The 19,823-nt window shown below is 51.9% G+C and overlaps 1 protein-coding gene across 12 annotated transcripts in view; it reads left to right on the top strand.

Moving 5' to 3' along the window:
- Positions 1-19,823, top strand: part of MGAT5 (alpha-1,6-mannosylglycoprotein 6-beta-N-acetylglucosaminyltransferase) — a 379,218-nt gene that overhangs the window by 346,913 nt on the left and 12,482 nt on the right. For all 12 annotated transcript variants that reach the window (XM_051849614.3, XM_051849612.3, XM_089329303.1 and 9 more), the window contains exons 15-16: positions 3,297-3,371; positions 17,191-17,348. In XM_051849614.3, the coding sequence (XP_051705574.1) occupies positions 3,297-3,371; positions 17,191-17,348 (233 nt within the window). The remainder of the gene's footprint in view (positions 1-3,296; positions 3,372-17,190; positions 17,349-19,823) is intronic.

Below are 19,823 nucleotides of genomic sequence, written 5' to 3'. Positions count from 1 at the left end.
ATAGGGGGAAATTTTGAAAGCAGTGAGAGAAAATGTTATTACAATGTTAGGAGAATAAAGCATCCAACTTCTCATCAGTTACAGGAGACGACGAAAGGGTCCTTAGGAGCCAGAGCTCTTAAATAAACCGTGGTGAGCATTCTGGCTTTAATAAGTTTGGTGTGGGAAGGTTTTTGTTTTTGTTTTATATTTATGTATTTGAAGGTACAGTTACACAGAGAGAGGAAGAGAGCGCTGCCACCTGCTGGTTCACTCTCCAGATGGCTCCAGTGGCCAGAGTTGTGTTGATCAAAAGCCAGGAGCCAGGAGCTTCTTCCTGATCTCCAATGTGGGTACAGGGGCCCAAGCCCTTGAGCCATCATTGGTTGCTTTCGCAGGCCATTAGCAGGGAGCTGGATTGGAAGTGGAGTAGCTGGGACTCAAAGCAGTGCCCATATGTGATGCCAGCATTTTATGTGATGGCTTAACCCGTTAGACCATTACCCCACCTCCAATGGGAAGTTTTGAACAGGACAGGTGACATGACCTGATTTACACAGAAAAATTGCAGCCTCTGCCAAACTCAGAATCTTATGGTTGCTCAACCGGAGGAGCCAGGACTCAAACCTTGATGTTCTGGTACCTTCTAAGAGTGTCTCTCAGTAAACAACGCCAAGCCAGCTGTTAGGCTGGGCCCTGGAAGGTGCCTCGGGAAGGCTGATCTCTGTGAGTGGCTCCCTGTGGGAGCCGTAACCTGGTGCAGAAACATGGGTGGATACTAGTGGAGACGGGACAGGAAACCTTGTAAGAAGATCAAGAGGAGAAAAGGAGAAGGCTGGGACATAGTGGCACGTTTTCAAGGCAAGCAAGCAGTCCACCGTGCAGCCTGCGGGCATCCTTCCTGGGGCCCTGGCCAGTTGAGTAATAGTTTTCCAGAAAGCAAGATGGCTTTATTTCTCCCCAACTGGCCCTACTCGGGTTGCTGGGCCACTAGATGTGGCTTTAGCATTCTCTTTCATCCAGCCCTCAAGTTGGTCTTGCGTTGTCCCTGAAGGACTGGTAGACTGAAAACTGCCCACCCTGCATGCAACAGCTCCTGCCTTGGGGCGTACCAGAGCTGCCTATGCCTGAAATCAGGGTCTGGGAGCTTTCCCACCCGGAGAGCACTGCTCACGTTCACAGCCGGACGGCCGGGGAACTCACAGACACAACACAGCCGGATGGCCGGGGAACTCACAGACACAATCTAAGTGCCTTTTTTTTTTTTTTTTTTTTTTTTTTTGGCTTTCCCTTTGTAGGAAAACTGACCTCATTTCCTTTTAAATGACAACTTGGCCCAAAGGCAGCAAATGAGTCAGTATCCCTTTAGGTAACCCGGGCTTAGTTTACAGGAGAACAGAGGAAGAGGAGTAAGGGTCACGGTTCTGTATTTACTGTGTTGAGCTCTCTGAGTTAATTCACTTCCATTTTCTGATGGATGCCCCCCCAGAATACGATGTTGCAGTGACCCTGAGATTCCTACAGCAAATCTGGATTTGTTCATCTAGCAACAGATGGGCCGCTCACATCGATTTTGCTCGAGACATTCTACTTGTGCACTTGAAAAGGAACCCAGACATGCCTTATATCCTATTTTGGAACATTTCTTCTGTTCCTTCTATGAAACTTTGAGAGGAGACGTGTCTCTAAGCCAGTTATAGAAAGCTTCTAGACTCACTCATGGATTGAATAAATAAATATCCTTTAAAATCAAAGAAAACATTTACATTTGCGGGGAAACGCTGTCTGGGTGACAGGGCCCAGTAAGTTGAAAAGCTTGGACTAAGGAGGAGCAAGCTGATGACACGAGAGGTGGTTCTTGAAAGGGTGTTGAGCTCTTCAGAGACTAGAATAGAGTGGCCTCCGTTTGGGCAGAACCATGGGCCTTGATATTCCAGTACATACAGCGTGGCCTCTTTTAGGGCTGTCTGGACAGTTGTGGGAGGTCCATCCTCCACGACTGACCATCTAGTTGTGGGTCTGACAGTATTTTGAGACTTAAGAAGATCGCAAGTGTAACATGTGATTGAACACATAAGAAATGCTCGCGTTCTGAAGGGCAGAGAGAATGCCCCGAGACCAGTAGCTTGGCTGCCCAGGAAGAACACCCCATGGTCAGCTTCGGCTTACATGTTTGATCTGATGGTCCACCCTGTAGGTTCGAGATAAGTGTGCACTTCAGTGGGGGCTGGCAGGGAGTCCCGCCCTCTTATTGTTGGGCTCTCTGAAGCTGTAATGGACTGTGCTGCTCATGTTTTTCTTCCAAATGAAATGTCCACTTCAGACGGAGAACGTCTCACATCACAGGCCTTGGTGGTGTTGGCACGTGGTATGTGGCAGAGATCAGCCTGTGTTTCTTCCCCTTTCCTCGGGCGTCATGTTCATCAGATGCCTCCCCCACCTTGATGAAACATCTAGGGTTTCCTGCTCCCTTCACATCACGTCTGGTTTCCTTGGCACAGAAACCTGAAGGCTCTCATGGAGATCTGTCTCCTACCGGCCTTATCTCGCCAGCCTGCATGATCCTAAGCTCCAGCTTCCCGCTGAGCCAGCACTGTTACATCTCACAGTACATGCTCCACCTGGAGTGTCTTCCCCCTCTGAGCTTGGGAGAACCATAGTGGACCTTAAAAGCCCACAGGAGCAAAAGTCTGCTTGGACCTCTGGCTTTCCAGGATCCCCTCAGTGAACTCTGTGGCACATCCCTGCTCTGCGTTTGCGAGACACCGTCTGTGGATACCTGCTGACCTTGCTTCTAACACAGCCCAGTGATTTTCTTGTGGGTCCTTCCTTGCTTGCCTTTCTCAGAGCAGTGACCATGTATCCACTCACTCAGATATCTTCTAAGTTCCTGGATGTGCTGCGCTGTGCTCAGTACTGGGGTGCAAAGATGACCTAGTAGCTATGGACCCTACCCCATGGAGCTCACCTACCAGCAGCTGGTGACCACCACATTTGTTGAGTGCCTAGTAGGTACCAGACCCTGAACTAAGCACCTTTCCCCCCACGTAATCTCTACCAGAGCTTAAAAGACATGGATTTTCATATCCTTTTATATATGAGATGTAGAGGTGATAGGTAGGGTGCCGAGGGTCGCACACCTAGGAAGCAGAGCAAGGTTGGGAGTGTTGTCTGTTCATGTCCGAGTCCACACTCTTAACATCTGATGAGGCCACCTCCAGATGTTGGCAGGTGTGGGTTGAATGAACGTGTGGAGACCTGGTAAGTGCAGGTGTCCTGGGTCCACCCTCTCACAGTGCCCTGTTCTGTTTCTGCAGATTGAGCCGTACATGCCATATGAGTTCACGTGTGAGGGAATGCTCCAGAGAATCAACGCTTTCATCGAGAAGCAGGTAAGGCTCATCCGAAGTCTCCCTTGGCTTTGTCCTGCCTCCTGTCACCCCACAGGGCTGTCGAGGACTGGAGCAGCTGCCCATGTTTCTGTGGTTACTTCCTTGCTCTAGAAGACTCCAGAAGCTGTTGGAATTCTAAAGGCAGCACTCTCCTGGTTTCCCTAGGGAGCCAGTCGTCTCAGAAGACTCAGGAGGGGAGGGGGACAGGTGGATGGCTCTTTGGACCTGCCTTAGCTTCATCTGTCACATGAGGGCAGCGACCATTTCTAAGCATGTTTTTCATAACATACATTGAGTCACGGTCAATGTGGTAGGTCCTTTTATTGGTATTCAAAAATCTTTTAAAGCAGGACCTCTTTTCAAAGGAAACCAGGATATAGAAAACAGATAAAAGCAAGACTTTGGTTCCAAAGGGAAGGGTGCCCAGAGTCCCACCACCCCTACAGACTTTGGAAACTACAGCATGTGCTCCTAGGAGCGTAGGCCCAGAGTAACACTGCTGTCATTTTAGAACATTTTAATTCCTGGGACTTCAAAGGCAACGCAGAGCTCAAAGGAGGCAGACTTAGAACCCCTTCGGCAGAAGACTCTGAAGCCCTTGAGCAGAGTCCAGAAATTAGGGGCTGCCCTTGAAGGGCAAAACAGAGCATGTGAGGACAGTCAGGGCCTTTGTACAATAGGAGGTGGAATTGTGCCAGCTGCAAATAGAAAAGGGGTGTGAAAAACTCAAGGAGGTTGGATTGCAGGCCCAAGGTGGATTTCAGAGGGAGACTGAGACTGGCGTGCAGCTGCTGAGGGAGGGGCAGAGCCACAGGGTGTGGGCTTCATGGTGGTGGTGTGCCTGATGGTTGGAGTCTTTGCCAGTGGCATAGGGTGGCAGGCTTTGCAGCCCAGCCATCTTGGACTGCTAGCACCACGAGTTTCTGGTTGTGTGACTTGGGGGTGTTACTCAACCTCTCCGCCTTAACTTCCCGCCCCCTTCTCATTTATTTATTTATTTGAAAGGCAGCGTTACAGAGAGAGGAGGGGAGAGGGAGAGAATTGATCTTCCATCTACTAGTTCATTCCCCAAATGGCTACAATGGCTGGGGTTAGGTAAGGCCAGAGACTGGAGCCAGGAACTTCTTCTGGGTCTCCCATATGGGTGCAGGGATCCAAGTATTTGGTCCATCTTCCCCTGCTTTTCCAGGCCATTAGCAGAGAGCTGGATCAGAAGTGGAGCAGGGTGGGGCAGGGGAGGGACTTGAAACCAGCCGCTATATAGGAAGCTGGTGTTGCAGCCCACTATGCCACAGCGTCAGCCCCAGCTCACGCTCTTGCTAGGACCTGCTTCATTGGGAAGTAGCAAGTTAGGTTTTAATGAAGTGCCTAGAATAGGACCTGGTACTTGATAGTCACTAATTGCAAACTAGTGCTGTTCATTATTAAGATATTATGCTGTATTGTACCACATAGTGGTGTATTACAACATACTGCAATATATTATTATTGGTATTACACAGATATTACTCATCAGACTTTACTGTGGGAGCTAAACATTTGAATCATTAGCTCCTTCAGTCATTTTCTGATACTGGAATTACAATATCATCATTCATTCCTCTAGCAAACACATTTATACAGATTCCGACAGGCCACAGTACAGCAGTCCCCCTTATATGTGTTTAGTTACACCCGGTCCACTGAAGTCCAGAATGTTCAGCAAAGAATTCCAGTGCAGTACAACATACTTTGAGAGACAGAGATCACATTCATACAACTCTTGTTACAGTATATTGGTAGGTTTGCCCTATTTTATGTTATCAACCTCTTACTATGCCTACTTGATAAATTAAACTTCATCAGAAGTATGCATGGAGAGGGAAAAACAATATGAAGACAATTCAATTCTTAGAAAATGAAATTAAAGGAGAAGTGTCTTTTGATGCAAAAGTTTTGAAATCCATGCATTTGGCATATCTTTTAAAAGTTTGTGGAAATGTATATTATGAAAAAACTGTTGATGGATTTCAGACACTTATGCACCAAAATAAACTCGTCTTTCATTGCCTCTTTTTCCATGAACTCATATATATATATGTGTGTGTATATAAATATACACATGTATATATTCCATGAACTCATATGTACACATATACATATGTAAATATACATGTACTGCCGTACTGTGGCTTGTCAGATACATGGCACAGATCTGTTTTTGTAGTTGCCTGAGGCATGATGATATTGTAATTCCAATGTAATAAAATGGCTGGAAAGAGCTAATGATTCAAATGTGTAGCCCCACAGTAAAGTCTGATGAGTAATAGCTGCATAATAACTATAATAAAATATTACAATATATGTATGATCCAGAGTTTCAAGCACCCACTGGAGGCCTTGGAACATACACCCTGCAGGTGAGGGGGAACTGCTGTGCACTGTCCTGTCTGACCCTCACAGTGCTCCTCGCGGGTGGTGCTGTTGCCACCATTCTCTGGATGATGGACGCCCAAGTTCACAGTCATGGTGATCGCAGTATGTGGTATCCAGTCTTGGTGCAGGTTTGCTGTGAGGCCAGATCTGTGCCAATAGCATTTGCTGGGGCACTGGGCGATGGCAGGGGTCTAGGGCTAGGCTTCCTGTCTCCTTGTACCTGAGGGAGCTGCTCGCCCTTCCTCAAGGTGAGGAGTTGTTTTTGAGATCTTTGGGCTCTGGCCAAGGTCTCAGAGACCGTCGAGGTCTTACCAGGATCTGTGCAGCTGCTTCCAAAACTCGCTTCCTCTTTGGCTGGTTCCACCTGCTCCCAGGGATAACAGTTACTCCCAGCAGGCATAGGCAGCTCTTGCCCAGATCCACTGGAAGACTTCAGTGTCCTTCACTGAGCTCGGGCATCACAAGTCCGTACAAGTTCTGCAGCCCTAGGTTCCCTTTGAAAGCAGGAGGGTCTCGCTCCCCAGACAGACCCTGGACGTACTGCATAATCACAGGCTGCACCAGGCTTATTCACCTGCACATCCCACACGTGCACCGTAATTACCAGTCGAAGGAAGGAAGAAGTGAGTGAGTGAGTGTGCATTTTACCCACGTGTGTCAGGACTCAGGAAGCTCGTGTTGGGTTTTATGATTTGAGAAACAGGTAGCTGAAATTGTCTTCTGAGAAACACAGTAATAAAACCGCCACTTCCCGTAACCCTGGAGATCTGTGGTTCACAGGAACCCAGAGATGTCCCCCTTGCTGCCGCTGTTGGTTCATTCACCCATGATTTAGATGTTTATTTGTGTGGACTGCGCCGGCAATCGGGGAAGAGAAGATGTTAAAGACCTGGTCCCTGCCGTAGGTAGTTTCGTGTTTCTCAGAGAAGGCAGCCGAGTCCACAGCAATGGTGATACTCTAGGGTAAGCCCTGTAGTAGTGCTGTCACCAGGATGCGTCGGGGGTGGGATATCACCTGGCCTGCAGGGTGGGCAAGGGCTTCCTGCAGGAGATGAGTCCTGGAGACTCACAGGGGTGTGGGCAGGACTGGGCACGTCCTGCCTCCCAAGAAGGAAAAGTCAGGATGAACTGTAGGGAGCGGAGCTATGACTGAGCGAGCGGAGGTGAGCGACAAGGCTGGGGGAGGAGGCGGAACCTTTAATAAGGTGAGGCTTGGCTGCCACATTCCTGTTTGATCGGGGGACAACAGAAGCCAAAGGTTTAATACGGGATGAGCACTGCGGTGCTATCAGATTGAAATTGTAGAAAAATTCTAGGAATCCTGTGTTTCAAGCATTTCTTATTCAACATTCTCCAGTGCTGCCAACTAAACAGTAAAGGGCCCTGTGTGTATGCTGGGGATTCTGGTGCCACAGCGAGGCCAGGAAGCTAATATCCCTCGATTCCCCCATCGTCTTCTCCCTCTAGCTGCTAGCTCTGGGCCCCGGGAGCTTTGAGCCTGGGGTGTTCATGGTTTTTACAGCCAGAAGATATGTTCAAAGCGTAGCTGAGAGAGAGGGAGAGAAGGATGCTTCAGGTGGAACAGGGAAGCCTGCAGCCCCACCGAGGGGCCTCCCCGCCAGAAATGGCAGGAAGCACAGCAGCTCCAATTAGGCTGCTCTCAGGCGAGCTCAAGGGAACACTGAAGGTTTTATCACAGGAAGCTTTCCACGTCATCCATCGCGCTCAACCAGGGCAGCGGGAACTGCCGGAAGCCAATTGAGAGCATCCAGGGTGTCAGTGCACAGTGGAGCTGTCACAGCAGGAGACCGGGGTGCAGGCACACAGCTGGACAGAATCCTGGCTCTGGGAAAAACCTCCTGCTCTTTGTCTTCATGCCTCCACACCCCTTTTACTGTAGGCAATGCTGGTGTGGGCTGCACACCTCTTCAAATCAGCGCACGAAGCAGGGCACGCTGCAGCAGGGGGCAGGCAGTGCCAAGGTGAAAATCCCTTGTAGTCCAAGATCAAGCACTGCTGTTCCCGAACCTGACTGTGGCCCAGCCTGGTGGGATTTTTGTTATGTGGTTTCGGGAAAGTTTTGGGTATTTGCCTCAGGCCGGGGAGCATGACGGGTTGTTTGGAGGGCATGGCTGTGTTCAGACTGATTTCTGAAAACCACATGAATGTTTTTCAACCCCTGCTCTGCTTCCTGCAAAGTCCTCACGAATGCAGAGGACAGCAGTCGCCGTTGGCTTAGTTTGTAACCAGTCAGGTGAAAGTGTTCTGGACATCCCGAGGGACAAAAAGAGCTCACTCCAAGGGCAGTTGGGGGTTGGGGGTGGGGAGGGGTGGGTGCAGCTTCAGCTCCTGGGGTGTCTGGGACTCAACTCACTGGGAAGTGTGGATACCAGGAGAAGCCTCCTCGTGTAGCTGGGTGGTCAGGGGATGCGGGGACGGTGGAGGTGACTGAGGTTGCTGGGAAAGAGAAAAAGGATCGGAGCTTCAGGAATGCTAAAGGTTGTTTTTGACTGAGCCCTTCCTGCTCCCAGAGTGCCTGGGCAGGGAATGATTAAACGTTGCACGGCCTGGGTTCACCCCTTGTCTGCGGTACCGCTGTCTCTGACCTTGGGCAAGTTTCTACCCTCTCTGTACCCTTTGCTCTGTTCTGAATGGGGACAGTGCTCCCTCCCCCATCAGACTGGCAGAGCAATCAGTAGGTTAATACCCACTCAGGGCTAAGCACCGTACCTGGCCCATGTGGCTAATCTGGAGCCCAGGAAGTAACCCAGGTGTGTTTTTCAAACAATTTCATTGAGGTTGGTGGGTTGGTTGGTTGGTTGATTTTTTAAACATTTATTTATTTGGAAGGCAGAGTTATAGTGAGACAAGGAGAAAGGGGTCTTCTGTCTGCCAGTTCACTCCCCAGATGGCCATAGCAGCTGGAGCTGGGTCGCCGCGAATGCTCACGTGCTGTCTAGGTGTGGACATGTGTGTGTGTTCACTAGAGCAGGTGCTAGTAGTCGAAGGGTGAGGCACGTGGTACATTTGTATTTAGTTCTTTCGGGGGTGAGCTTGCTGGCTGTGGATGTGCAAGTGTAGCAGTCTGCAGAGGCTGGTCCTGCTTCTAAACCTCACAGCTACCTTGCTGCTGCCTCCAGGAAGTGGCTCCAGGGCACTTGAGAATGGCGTTTGCTTCCTCTCCAGGGACAGACAGTCCAGGCCAGGGAGCCAGGCACCAGCCAGCAACCAAGATGGCCTTCACCTGTCAACACGAGGGGACCGCAGAACATTCCTGGAAAATGGAATTAAGAGCTCAGTCTGTTTTACAGCAAAAGAAACCTGAACCCCCTGTGTAGGTTTGCCGTCTTAACCATTTTTTTCATGACCATTCTGAGGACTCCTTGTAGGCATGGATTGCAGAATATTCTGCACCAAAATTCACTTTTGATTCCATTGTGCATGGACTCATTGAAGCACCCTCATGTTTACGAACAGTCTGTCTGTGCCAGGCCCCGCATTTCCCCACTGTAACATCAATGGCAAATGTGCCAAGGAGCTGTCTGATTGTGGCCCTTAGTCCTTTCTCTGGCCTGCAACCTAACCGCGCCAAATTCGCCCTCTCTTTTTTTTGGTCAATTCCCTATCCTTGCTTCTTCACAAAGATGGGGAACCTTTTTTCTTCCATGGCCATGGAATTTGGATATTTATGAAGTCATCTGTGGGCCATGCAAAATTATCAGCTGAAAAATTAGTCTGGTATAGAATCGCTGAAATTCAAGTCCCACCCACAGTTGGCTTGGCAGAGCCAATCAGACCTGATGATTTATTGGCCTTATACAGCCACAGGCCCTACATTCTCCATCCCTACAGGCCTTCCTCCAGCCCTACATATCTGAGCTTGTCTCCTTCATTCCAAACCACATGGGTTTCCCTGCAAATCCACTGGTATCTCATATATCTCAAAAAGCTCATGGAAAATTAAATTAAAAGCTAGATTTATTTTTGAGTAAAAGCAAATTGAAACCCATGCAGTTTTGCATAATACACATGTTCCATGAACTTTTTTTTTTTTTTTTTTTAAAGATTTGTTTATTTGAAAGGCAGAGTTAGATCTTCCTTCTGCTGGTTCACTTCCCAAATGGTCACAATGGCCGGAGCTGGGCCAATCCAAAGCCAGAAGTTTCTTCCAGGTCTCCTACATTGGTGTCAGGGGCCCAAGCACTTGGGCAATATTCCGCTGCTTTCCCAGGTGCATTAGCAGGGAGCTGGATCAAAAGTGGAGCAACTGGGACTGGAGCCAGCGCCTATATGGGATGCTGGTGCCACAGGTGGCAGCTTAATCCATTATGCCTTGGTGCTGGCCCCCCAAGAACGTTTTAACACTTCATATGCAGATTCCAAACTTTTTGCACACAAATAAACTAGCCTGTTAATTCCATTTTTTCTATGAACTATTTGAAGTACCCTTATATTGTGGACTTAATAACACTGTTAAAGATTTGGCTGTATGGCCGGTGCCACGGCTCACTTGGCCAATCCTCCACCTGCGGCACCGGCACCCTGGGTTCTAGTCCCGGTCGGGGCGCCGGATTCTGTCCCAGTTGCTCCTCTTCCAGGCCAGCTCTCTGCTGTGGCCTGGGAAGGCAGTGGAGGATGGCCCAAGTGCTTGGGCCCTGCACTCGCATGGAAGACCAGAAGGAAGCACCTGGCTCCTGGCTTCAGATCAGTGCAGCTGCCATTTGGGAGGTGAACCAATGGAAGGAAGACCTTTCTCTCGCGCGTGCGCGCGCTCTCTCTCTCTGCCTGTAAAAAAAAAAAAAAAAGATTTGGCAGTGGCCAGGTGGGGTGATTATTTGTGGAAGACACCTCATCATGTACCATTCACATCCTCTGTCTGGCTTTTCTGTTCCTGCTCTTCTGCTATGTTTCAAACAGGTCAGCCTTCCCACGGGACACAGGCCAGCAGGGGGGAGAGACTCGCCGGCCTCTGCACCCAGGGCTTCCCTCCTGAGCAGCGGCCCCACCCCACACAAGTCGCCTCTTGCTGTCTGGGGATTTTTGTGAAAGTCTTCTCTGAGCTGTCACTTCACCCTCATCCCAAAGGCAGTCCCCACCCCCTCTTCACGGAGAACTTGTGTGCATCTATTGAGAACGTGGCTTTTTCTCATGCATTGGTTGGTGCAGGAACCTTTCCTCTTACAGTTGATGGCTGCTGCGTGGATGTGGCTGCATAGTCAAGTGCATTTCGGAGAAATCTGGCGACTGGCTGAGAGAGTTGTAGAGAGGATTGCAGATGGTCTGTGTTCTGCGTGGGCTTGTTAACTAGATTGGAAATTACTGTTTATATCTCATTCTGGCTGCAGAGAAGCCTCACTGGGTTGGAATGGTCTCCTTTTCTACTTCTGCTACTATCAAAGCCCCGGGATGCCAAAACCATTCAGTACGGCTCAACACTTCAATACTGCGTACCAACGCTGTGCAAAGCACCAAGTTGGTGGCAAGCCACTAACTCCTATTCAGTCTACAAAACAATCCAGAAGTCACCACCTCCTGGGAGCTTTCTCTACTTCCTAGCTCCCTACTTCTCCCCTTCCGTTGGATGAATCCTTCCCCTCTCCTCCCCTTCAGGACGCCTTTGCATCCTGCTTGGTCACGTGTTGTGTACTGTTCTGTAATTCTGGAAGGTTCGGCCTCTCTCACTTAGGCCTTGCTTTGAACTCTGAGCCCAGGGACTGTCTCCTGCGTGCTCATACTCCCAGCACCCAGCATTAGGTCTTGTTAGTCATTTGTAGTTTTGATTGAATGAATGAAGAAATCTTCAGAGCCAGCTTATCTGAGTGGCCCCTGCGGGCTTGCTGCACACAGGTGCTTGTGTCTCGCCCCTCTCCCATGCAGTGGCATCGCCTGACTGTGTCTTTGCATCTGCTTCGGCCCTGCTGCCATCCATCCCTTCTCAGCCCATGTGCCCAGGACCTCCTGGGCCCCACCTCCAAGTTCCTGCCCGCAACACACACAGACACACGTGGGTCTGCAAACTCGTGTGCAGCCACCCAGAACTCCCTGGGTCTGCAGAGTCGCCTGCAGCCACCCAGAACTCCCTGCTCCTGCAGGACCAGGCTCCCTTCCCGAGCGAGCTCTGCCTGGTGTGTCCTTGCCAGCCACCTGCCCGCCTCACTGCTCTCCTTCTCACTGGGTCTTCTCCCACCTGCCACCTTCTCAAGGGTGCATCAGGTGCATACCCTCCCCACAACAGTCGCACTGCATTTTTTTCTAGAGCACTCGCCAGCTTTTAACAAGTTATATTCAATTTGCTTATTTTGTTCTCTTGTCTCCCTCCCTGAATGCAAACTGTGAAGACCAAAGGTTTTGAGGTCCCTTTTGTTCAGAGCCACTGCCCAGAAAAGCCTCCCGCGTTTCAGAACGGTGACAGCCAGCAGGTGGATGCTGTTACCTCTGTGGGCACTTTTCTGAGCACTTTGCACGTTGTAACCCGTTTCGTTTCTTCTGCAGCCTTGAGGGGTGGAGGCGGATACTTTCTTCATTTTACAGATGAGGAAATTGAGGCCAAGAAAGATGATGTCACCAGCTGAAATGACTCAGATAATAAATGGCGGAGCTGAGATTCAAACCCAGGCAGTCTGAGCTCAGAACCTTTGGGCTTTCCTACTTCTTAGCAACTGTGTTTTGGGTGGATGGTGGATGGGTGGATCCATGCTTACAGAGAGCAGATAAGGCAGGTTGGCAATGCCGTGCTAGCCCACGCTGTGCTAGCCCACGCCGTGCTGGAATGAAATGCAAGACCACAGTCATCTGTGGGTAACCAGTGAGGCGCGCACCTGCAGGGGAAAGAGGCTAACAGCCAGGGCTCCCGTTCCTGGGGTGCCCTGGGAGCTGGGCCCAGAGAGGGCTCTCTGTAATCTAGTCTTCTCAGGTTTTAACACCCTGAGAACCCTGGACAGCCTTAGCATGTTGTCTGCGACATCTCAGGGCGCCTTCTTGTCATTCACTTCATTTTATCTTAAGAATGACCTAAGGCATGAAGGATAGATGGTATGATTGTCCCCAGGCCCCCTGAGAGCCATCAGAGAGCTTGAGAAACGTCTGTGAGGTCCCACAGCTGGGAGCCAGGGTCTGCACCCAGACCCCCAGCGCCCTCCTCCCTCCCTTCCTGCCCTGTCTACCGATGACACCTTCAGGGCCCCTTTGTTCACGGCCAGGCTTTCCAGATGGAAGGGACCGTTCAGAAGGTCCTGCTGCTACTTTGACTAGTCCTGGTCCCCAAAACAGACTACCGCCAGGGTTCCCATCCATCCACCCAGCGAGCACCAGCAAGGGTGACCGGAGCCCGTGTGCTCCCGTGCAGCATGGAGCTAAGTGTGCCTCTTGGAGGGGACCTCAGTCAAGAAGGCTGGCTGCTCTGGTTTACTAAGAAGCAGGCAAACCTGGCGCAGCAGCCGCACAGGACAGCTTCAAAGCCTTTCCACGCCCAGACCTGTGGCGCCATCCTGTCCAGCCTAGGTCCAGTGCGTGATGCTTCCTTCATCCGGGGCTATCTCCGTTTCTACCCGTGCCATCTGTGGAGTGCCAGGGCGGCGTGGCCACAGGCACCCCCCCAGAGAGGGGCCCGAGAAGGGAAGGGAAAGTTTGTGGGGTGCCTTCCATTTGCCAGCCTTCTGCTCAGCTCTGTGCTCACAGTCTGCTGGCATCGCTCTCTGGAGACCAGACCAGACCACAGAGCACGCCCAGAGCCCCACGGTGGCCAGGCTAGGCTTCAGATCCGGTCCTCTGGCAATGCATTCCTGTACCACAACGCCTCCTTGTTAAACAGAGCAGGATCTTGTTCCTAGCTTCAGTCTTGCCCTCTTAGTACTGTTCCCTGTCCCACGGGAAGCTGAGAGTGAGTAGGGAACAGTTTCTTCGGAGTCTCAAGTCTGCAAACTCAACAGGTCTGGAGTTACTTCTCATGGCTCTAACGATTTGTAGGTGTCATAAGAAGAGACATTCCACTGCTTTCTTAGGAGACTTAAAAGCCAGACTCTGACATTTCAGCCTTGATGGGTTTTCCATTTTCCTAGCTGGAGCCAGGGTTGGGCCAAGCTAAATCCAAGAATCAGAGAAATTATGATTTGGCTTCCTCTGATACAGTTGCTCTGGGCTGGATTTGCTCACCTGTCCCACACAGTCGCCCAGTAGGCTTCAGTATACGTTGGATTTCCTATCTGTGTCTATAGAAGTAATGCATTTGCTCCTAAAGAGTTGTAAGGAAAGTTATGCATCAGACAGCAACAGAACCTCCTTATCTTTTCCAGAAGCCTGTGTACCGGCTCAGCTCTGCTCACCAATAGCTCCAGTGTGCTTTCATTCTTGCTATCCAGTGATGCCGGGATGAGTAGCCTGTCTAAGGCCGGCCACTGGGTTTCGCTAGGCTGTCACGTAAGAACATACGTTCATACTCAGGGTACCACAGCTGTGTGCAGTCTGCTGTCTCCCTTGGTACTCAGCTGTACATGGCTGTCCCACCCAGGCTTAGCAAAGACACAGTCTGTGCTCTGCATCCTCATGACCAGAAGGTGGCAGAGGAGGGCCTCCCTGCCCAGGGCTGTGTCTCTGGTGGCGCCCAGGACTGCGTGGGTCCTAGGACACTTGACCATTGATCCCATGGGTCTCTTTCAGAAGACAGGGCTGCATCCTGATATCCCTGAGTGATCCCCTGCTTTCCTGTCATCTGGAATTCATAGACCCTCATGACACGCTGGCTTTAGCTGCAGGAATCCCAGTTCTTAGCTTCCTGCAGTAAATTATTTCTGTTTGTTCACTGCCACTCGTTGCGGCTCAAGTGGCCAGATCCCCTCGTTCCGGACGCCTCCGGTGTGGAGGATGGCAGCAAGCTTGCCTGAGCCCCCAGTAGAAGCCGGCAGCAGGTGCTCACGGCCTGCCATGGCCTTGCTGGGTAGGGAACGGCAGTCCCTCCTTCACTGAGGAGGTGGGGACAGGCGGGAAGAGGCAGGCGCCTTGCCCACGATCAGCAGCAACAGGTCCACTTTCAGCACAGGTCCACTTTCCTGCTGAAGAGTGGGGGCAGGATGTTACTTTACTGCTCAGAGGTTCACAGAGCTGGTTAGGGAACCTAGGGGTGGATACTGGCCCCCAGGGCCAGCCCTCCTGCAGAGCCTGAGGGGAGAGAAGCCTTGCCTTGCTCATTTTTTGTTGGCTTTGGCTCATTAAAAGTAACACAAATGCAACATTTAAAAATCTGCAAGCAGGATGGGAGGCCCTCCCTCTGGGAGGCAGCTCGGCCAGCCTGTGTTCCCTGTGCTGCTCCCACCTGGCGCCTATGGGCCTCCCTGGACAGGGTGAAGCCCTGCCTGCCCCTCCACATGACAAACAGGGGTGGGGCGCCAGACATTTCCTGTGTGTCCTGGTGCCAGCACTCCCGGCCCTGGGGTGATTCACCCCCAGCTGCTCCGCACAGAGCTGCCAGAAGACACATGAGGAAGCAGAGAATGTTCTAGAAGGTCACACGTGGAGAAGGAAGTCACCTCAGCACCCCGAGAGCCTGTTGCTCTGTGTGGCTTCTCTCCGAGGCAGCCACGCTGACCACAGGTGTCCTGGGAGCAGTGCTTGCGCGTGCCCGTGGGTCTTGTGTCTGCTCCTTTTCCCAGGCCACAGAGGGGACACACGTGCTCCCCCCTCTGCCCAAGGCTTTCACTTTGCAGCATTTCTGAGAGGTGGTTCCACGTTAGCACAGGGACACCTATCTCTTTTTTGGTGTCATTTGTCTTTTTATATATTTTTTTCTTTTTAAAAAAAGTTTTATTTACTCGAAAGGCAGAGTTACAGAGAGATAGACAGAACCGTCTGCTGGTTTACTGTCCAAATGGCTGCAACAGCTAGGGCTGGGCCAGGCCAAAGCCAGGAGCTAGGAGCTTCCTCCAGGCCTCCCACACGGATGCAGAGGCCCAAGCTGTTGGGCCATCTCCGCTGCTTTCCCAGGCCACCAGCAAAGAGCTGGATCAGAAGTGGAGCAGCCAAGACTTGAACCGTACTCAAATGGGATTCCAGCATTGCAGGCAATGGCTTAACCTGCTATGCCACAGAGCTGGCCTCTGCATCCAAATGTATTGTGAGTTTGGCTTAACACGTAGTAATTCTCACAGTTGGAGCACAGTGCACGTCCTCAGTACACATACACGGTGTACACTCACATAAGTGGGAGGTGAGCATGACGGGCACTGCCATTTCCGCACTGTTCCTTCGTGTCTGGAGCCTGCGGGCTCTTCTCTGCCAGGTCTTCATTGACTGCTGCATGCATGACCGTCAACTAGAGTGTGCACACAGGGCTGTGGGATACTAGTACTCCTTGGCCATTATGGCCTTAAAGACGCCATGAGATTGTTCTGAGTCATTGGTTCTCCTCTGACAATTCTGCCGTGCCGGGTAGCTCTCCTCGCACATGATTTCCCCTCTGGCATTCAGAACCCAGCTCCCCCTGGAGCTCCTGAGGTGGAGTTCAACAGACAAGGATGTCTGCTCAGGTCCCCCATATCTTGGCGGGCGGGGCACCCGGGGATGTGGAAGAACCCGCCAGGCTTCTATCAGCCATGCACTGGCAGAGTGGGTTCCGGCTGCCAGGTTGTCCGGGCGTTACTGTCGCTGGTGCCTTCTCAGGGCTGTGCTGAGCACAGCTGGAATGAGAGCTGGGCACCCCATCTGACAGAGTCCACACTGCTGCTTCCTGGCCCTCTGAGCCTTAACCCACCCGGGTCCTCCTCCTTCTAGATCCTGAGAGTGCTTGGCCCTGCCCCGTGCTGAGCACTCCACACACCCGTACAGGGGCTGTGTGTTCCTGCTGCTCCTCTCACGCCCTGCTCAGACCATTTCTCCCCTGGTGGATCTCTCTCCCAAGGATGTGGCACCGTGGTAAGCAGTATCAGAGATGGCATCTCACAGCGTCAGCACCTTCCCTTGAGATAAACTAGCACTCGTGCAACAGTGTCGTAGCAGGTGACTGCCAAAGCAGAGAGACATTACAGTGCCTTTAGAATCAGACACAACTCAGCAGGTGGAGGGAAGCCTGATTGTCCAGGGCGGAGGTGGTCAGGGACCGTCTGACGTCACTGATGATCATGATGGTGGTGGTCGTGAAGAGTAGGCATGCTTTAGGTTCAGGCGTGGTGCTGTGTGCAGTTACAGGTATTACCTGCCATCCTCAGGTCCTAGGTGGGGGATGAGTAGTGTGGTGGTTAGAGAACAAGACCTGGCCTGCGGGCATGCCCAACCCAAGTCTGTGGCTCTCCCGCCACACCTCTCCTTTCCTGCTATCTCCTAGTGGGTGACCCCCATGGTCAGGGTTGCTTGGCAGGGCTGGGGAGCTGCTGTGGAACCCTTGGTCCCTTGGCTAATGGCTTCATTGTCATTCCAGGACTTCTGTCATGGGCAAGTGATGTGGCCGCCCCTCAGTGCGCTGCAGGTGAAGCTAGCTGAGCCCGGGCAGTCCTGCAAGCAAGTGTGCCAGGAGAACCAGCTCATCTGCGAGCCATCCTTCTTCCAGCACCTCAACAAGAACAAGGACGTGCTCAAGTAAGTGGCTTGGGTGTGGGCGGGCCATGGCCACGGCTCAGCCTCTGTGGACACCAGCTGACCTTCTGCACCAGACCTGGGCTGAGAGCCACACCGTGTCAGTTCTTGGTTCCAGGGCTTTAGGGGAAAGATGTGAGAAGGGCAGACTAGGGGAGGTGTTCCGTGTGCTGACATTGGGCCAAGGATGCTGGGAGGAGAGGTGGGCACAGACCCACAGGGGTGCATGGACCCACCTCTTGGGCCCCTGGTGGCCCCCAGCAGAGCTGGAGCAGTGCAGGAGGCAGGTGGTCATCTTCCACCCTGGAATCGGAAATCTATGAGAAACGGGGAGAAGGAGCTGGCACAGATGCCCACAACAAATTCTAGGTGCCACTTTCTGCCTCGGTGGCCCTTTCCCTTTTGAATTTTCTTCCTGACTTTTTGGGCAGGTGGTGCATCACAGGGGGCCAGGCCTCACTCTCCCGGGTGCTTGCAGGGCAGGTGGGTGGCACCCTTGGGTGTTCCTTGTGTTCTTTCTTGTTTGTTATTTTTAATTGAGAAGATGTGTTCCATCTGCTGGTTTGCTCCCTAAATGCCCCAAGACAGCCAGTGCTAGGCTGGAGTTAAAGCTGGGAGCCAGGAACTCAATCCATGTCTCCCACATGGATGGCAGGGACCCAATCACTTGGACTGTTGCCACTGCTTTCCAGGGTCTGTACTGGCAGGAAGCCAGAATTAGGAGTGGAGTCAGGACTTGAATTCAGGTACGCTGATGTAGGATACAGGCCTTGTAACTGGTGCCTTAACCATTATGCTAAATGCCTGCCCAGCCTGGTCAGCCTCACCTTGACTTATATAACTTGTGCTTGCATGACTTTTAGGATGCACTGTGTTGTTTTTTTGTTTTTGTTATTTATTTTTTTTTTTGCATCAGCATTTTTTTTAAAGATTTATTTGTTTATTTAAAAGCTGGAGTTACACAGAGAGGAAGAGAGACAGAGAGAGTCTGCCATCTGCTGGTTCACTTCCCAGATGGCCACAATGGCTGGAGCTGTGCCGATCCAAAGCCAGGGGCCAGGAGCTTCTCCTGGGTCTCCCACGTGGGTGCAGGGGCCCAAGGACTTGGGCCATCTTCTACTGCTTTCCCAGGCCATAGCAGAGGGCTGGATCAGAAGCGAAGCAGCCAAGACTCAAACCAGTGCCCATATGGGATGCCAGCACTGTAGGCGAGGCTTTACCCACTACGCCACAGCACTGGCCCCAGCATTCTGAGTTTAGCCTACACAGTTCAAAGATTCCCAAGTGCCAGTGCCTCTGGCCTCAAATTCTTGTCCCACCAATGCTAAATCTACTCTCCCAATTTTCATCTGACCCAGACTAGTCCATATGTTGCTTGATTCTCTGGTCTCTCCCCACACCTCACCATACCCAAATAGCTCTGATGAGGCTTCTCTTCCAAGAGACTGGCCTAGAAAAGGACACTACACTCCCAGATCTGAATACTCAGTGTACTGCTTGTGCTGTCCCAGCCGTGAGGAGGGTGTTTAAGAAAAGGAGTGGAGCTGGAGTTTGGGGCTTTTCTGCCCTGCACTCTGGCTCCACACCCAGAGTACCACAGACAGCGAAACGTCTAAGGGAGCAAAGTTTATTTGGCTCATGGGTCAGAAGGCTGGGAACGATGCTGGCACGGCCTGGGGCCTCAAGGCTGTCATGTCCTGGCAGAAGGCAGAAGGGCAAGAGTGGGCAAGAGCCCAAAGGGGCCAAGACTCACTTTTGTCACAGCCCACTCTCGAGGCGGGTGGCCCCCTCCCACAGTAGCAGTGTTAATCTGCACATGAGGGCGAAGCTCCCAGCAGCGGGGCCTGCAGGAACACATTCAATCCAGAGCTCGTCCCCTTCGAGCTGCTGGCCGACGGGGGTCACCTGTGCACGGTGGTCTGAGCTGGCTGGTCCCACCTGTGGCTGTCATCCTCAAGTGTGGGAGAGAGAGGTGAGCCTCTGGCCTCTCCCCAGCAGGGAAGCGCTCCCGGGGAGGGAAGAGGGCCTGCTGTTCTCTCCCATCCTTTTCACAGGAAGACCAGGTTCCGAGGCGGCCCCCTCCGAAGTCTGAAGCAGCAGACTTAAGAAGCTACGTTCTGGGGACAGGACCCCAGTGGGACTTGGGAATGGCCCAGCTTCCTTTGCTGCTAAGCAGGAGCCGGGGTTCTTTACCCAGGCACTGTCATTAGGCCTGGCTCAGAGCTTCCCTAGGCGAGGGTCTCAGTCAGTGGGGACAGGAAGGGGAGCCAACAGCTGAGTGAGCGACCAGTTCCGCCCATTGCATCAGTTTTGCCATCTGTCAAATGGGAACATCTCCTAGGCAATGGCGAGATCACATCTTGTGCTTGCTAAAGACCGAGTAGAGTAGGTTTTTCTTCCAGAGGGCTCTGGGAAGCAGAGTAGACCCAAGGCTGCCAGGCCCAGACCAGGAAAGCCGGTCCCTGGTCCAGCCTCCAT

The sequence above is a fragment of the Oryctolagus cuniculus genome, chromosome 3 (assembly GCF_051225735.1).
Source record: "Oryctolagus cuniculus isolate XC-2025 breed Fujian yellow rabbit chromosome 3, ASM5122573v1, whole genome shotgun sequence".
In the NCBI taxonomy this organism is placed as follows: domain Eukaryota; kingdom Metazoa; phylum Chordata; class Mammalia; order Lagomorpha; family Leporidae; genus Oryctolagus; species Oryctolagus cuniculus.
This window is presented reverse-complemented; position numbering and strand designations above follow the sequence as displayed.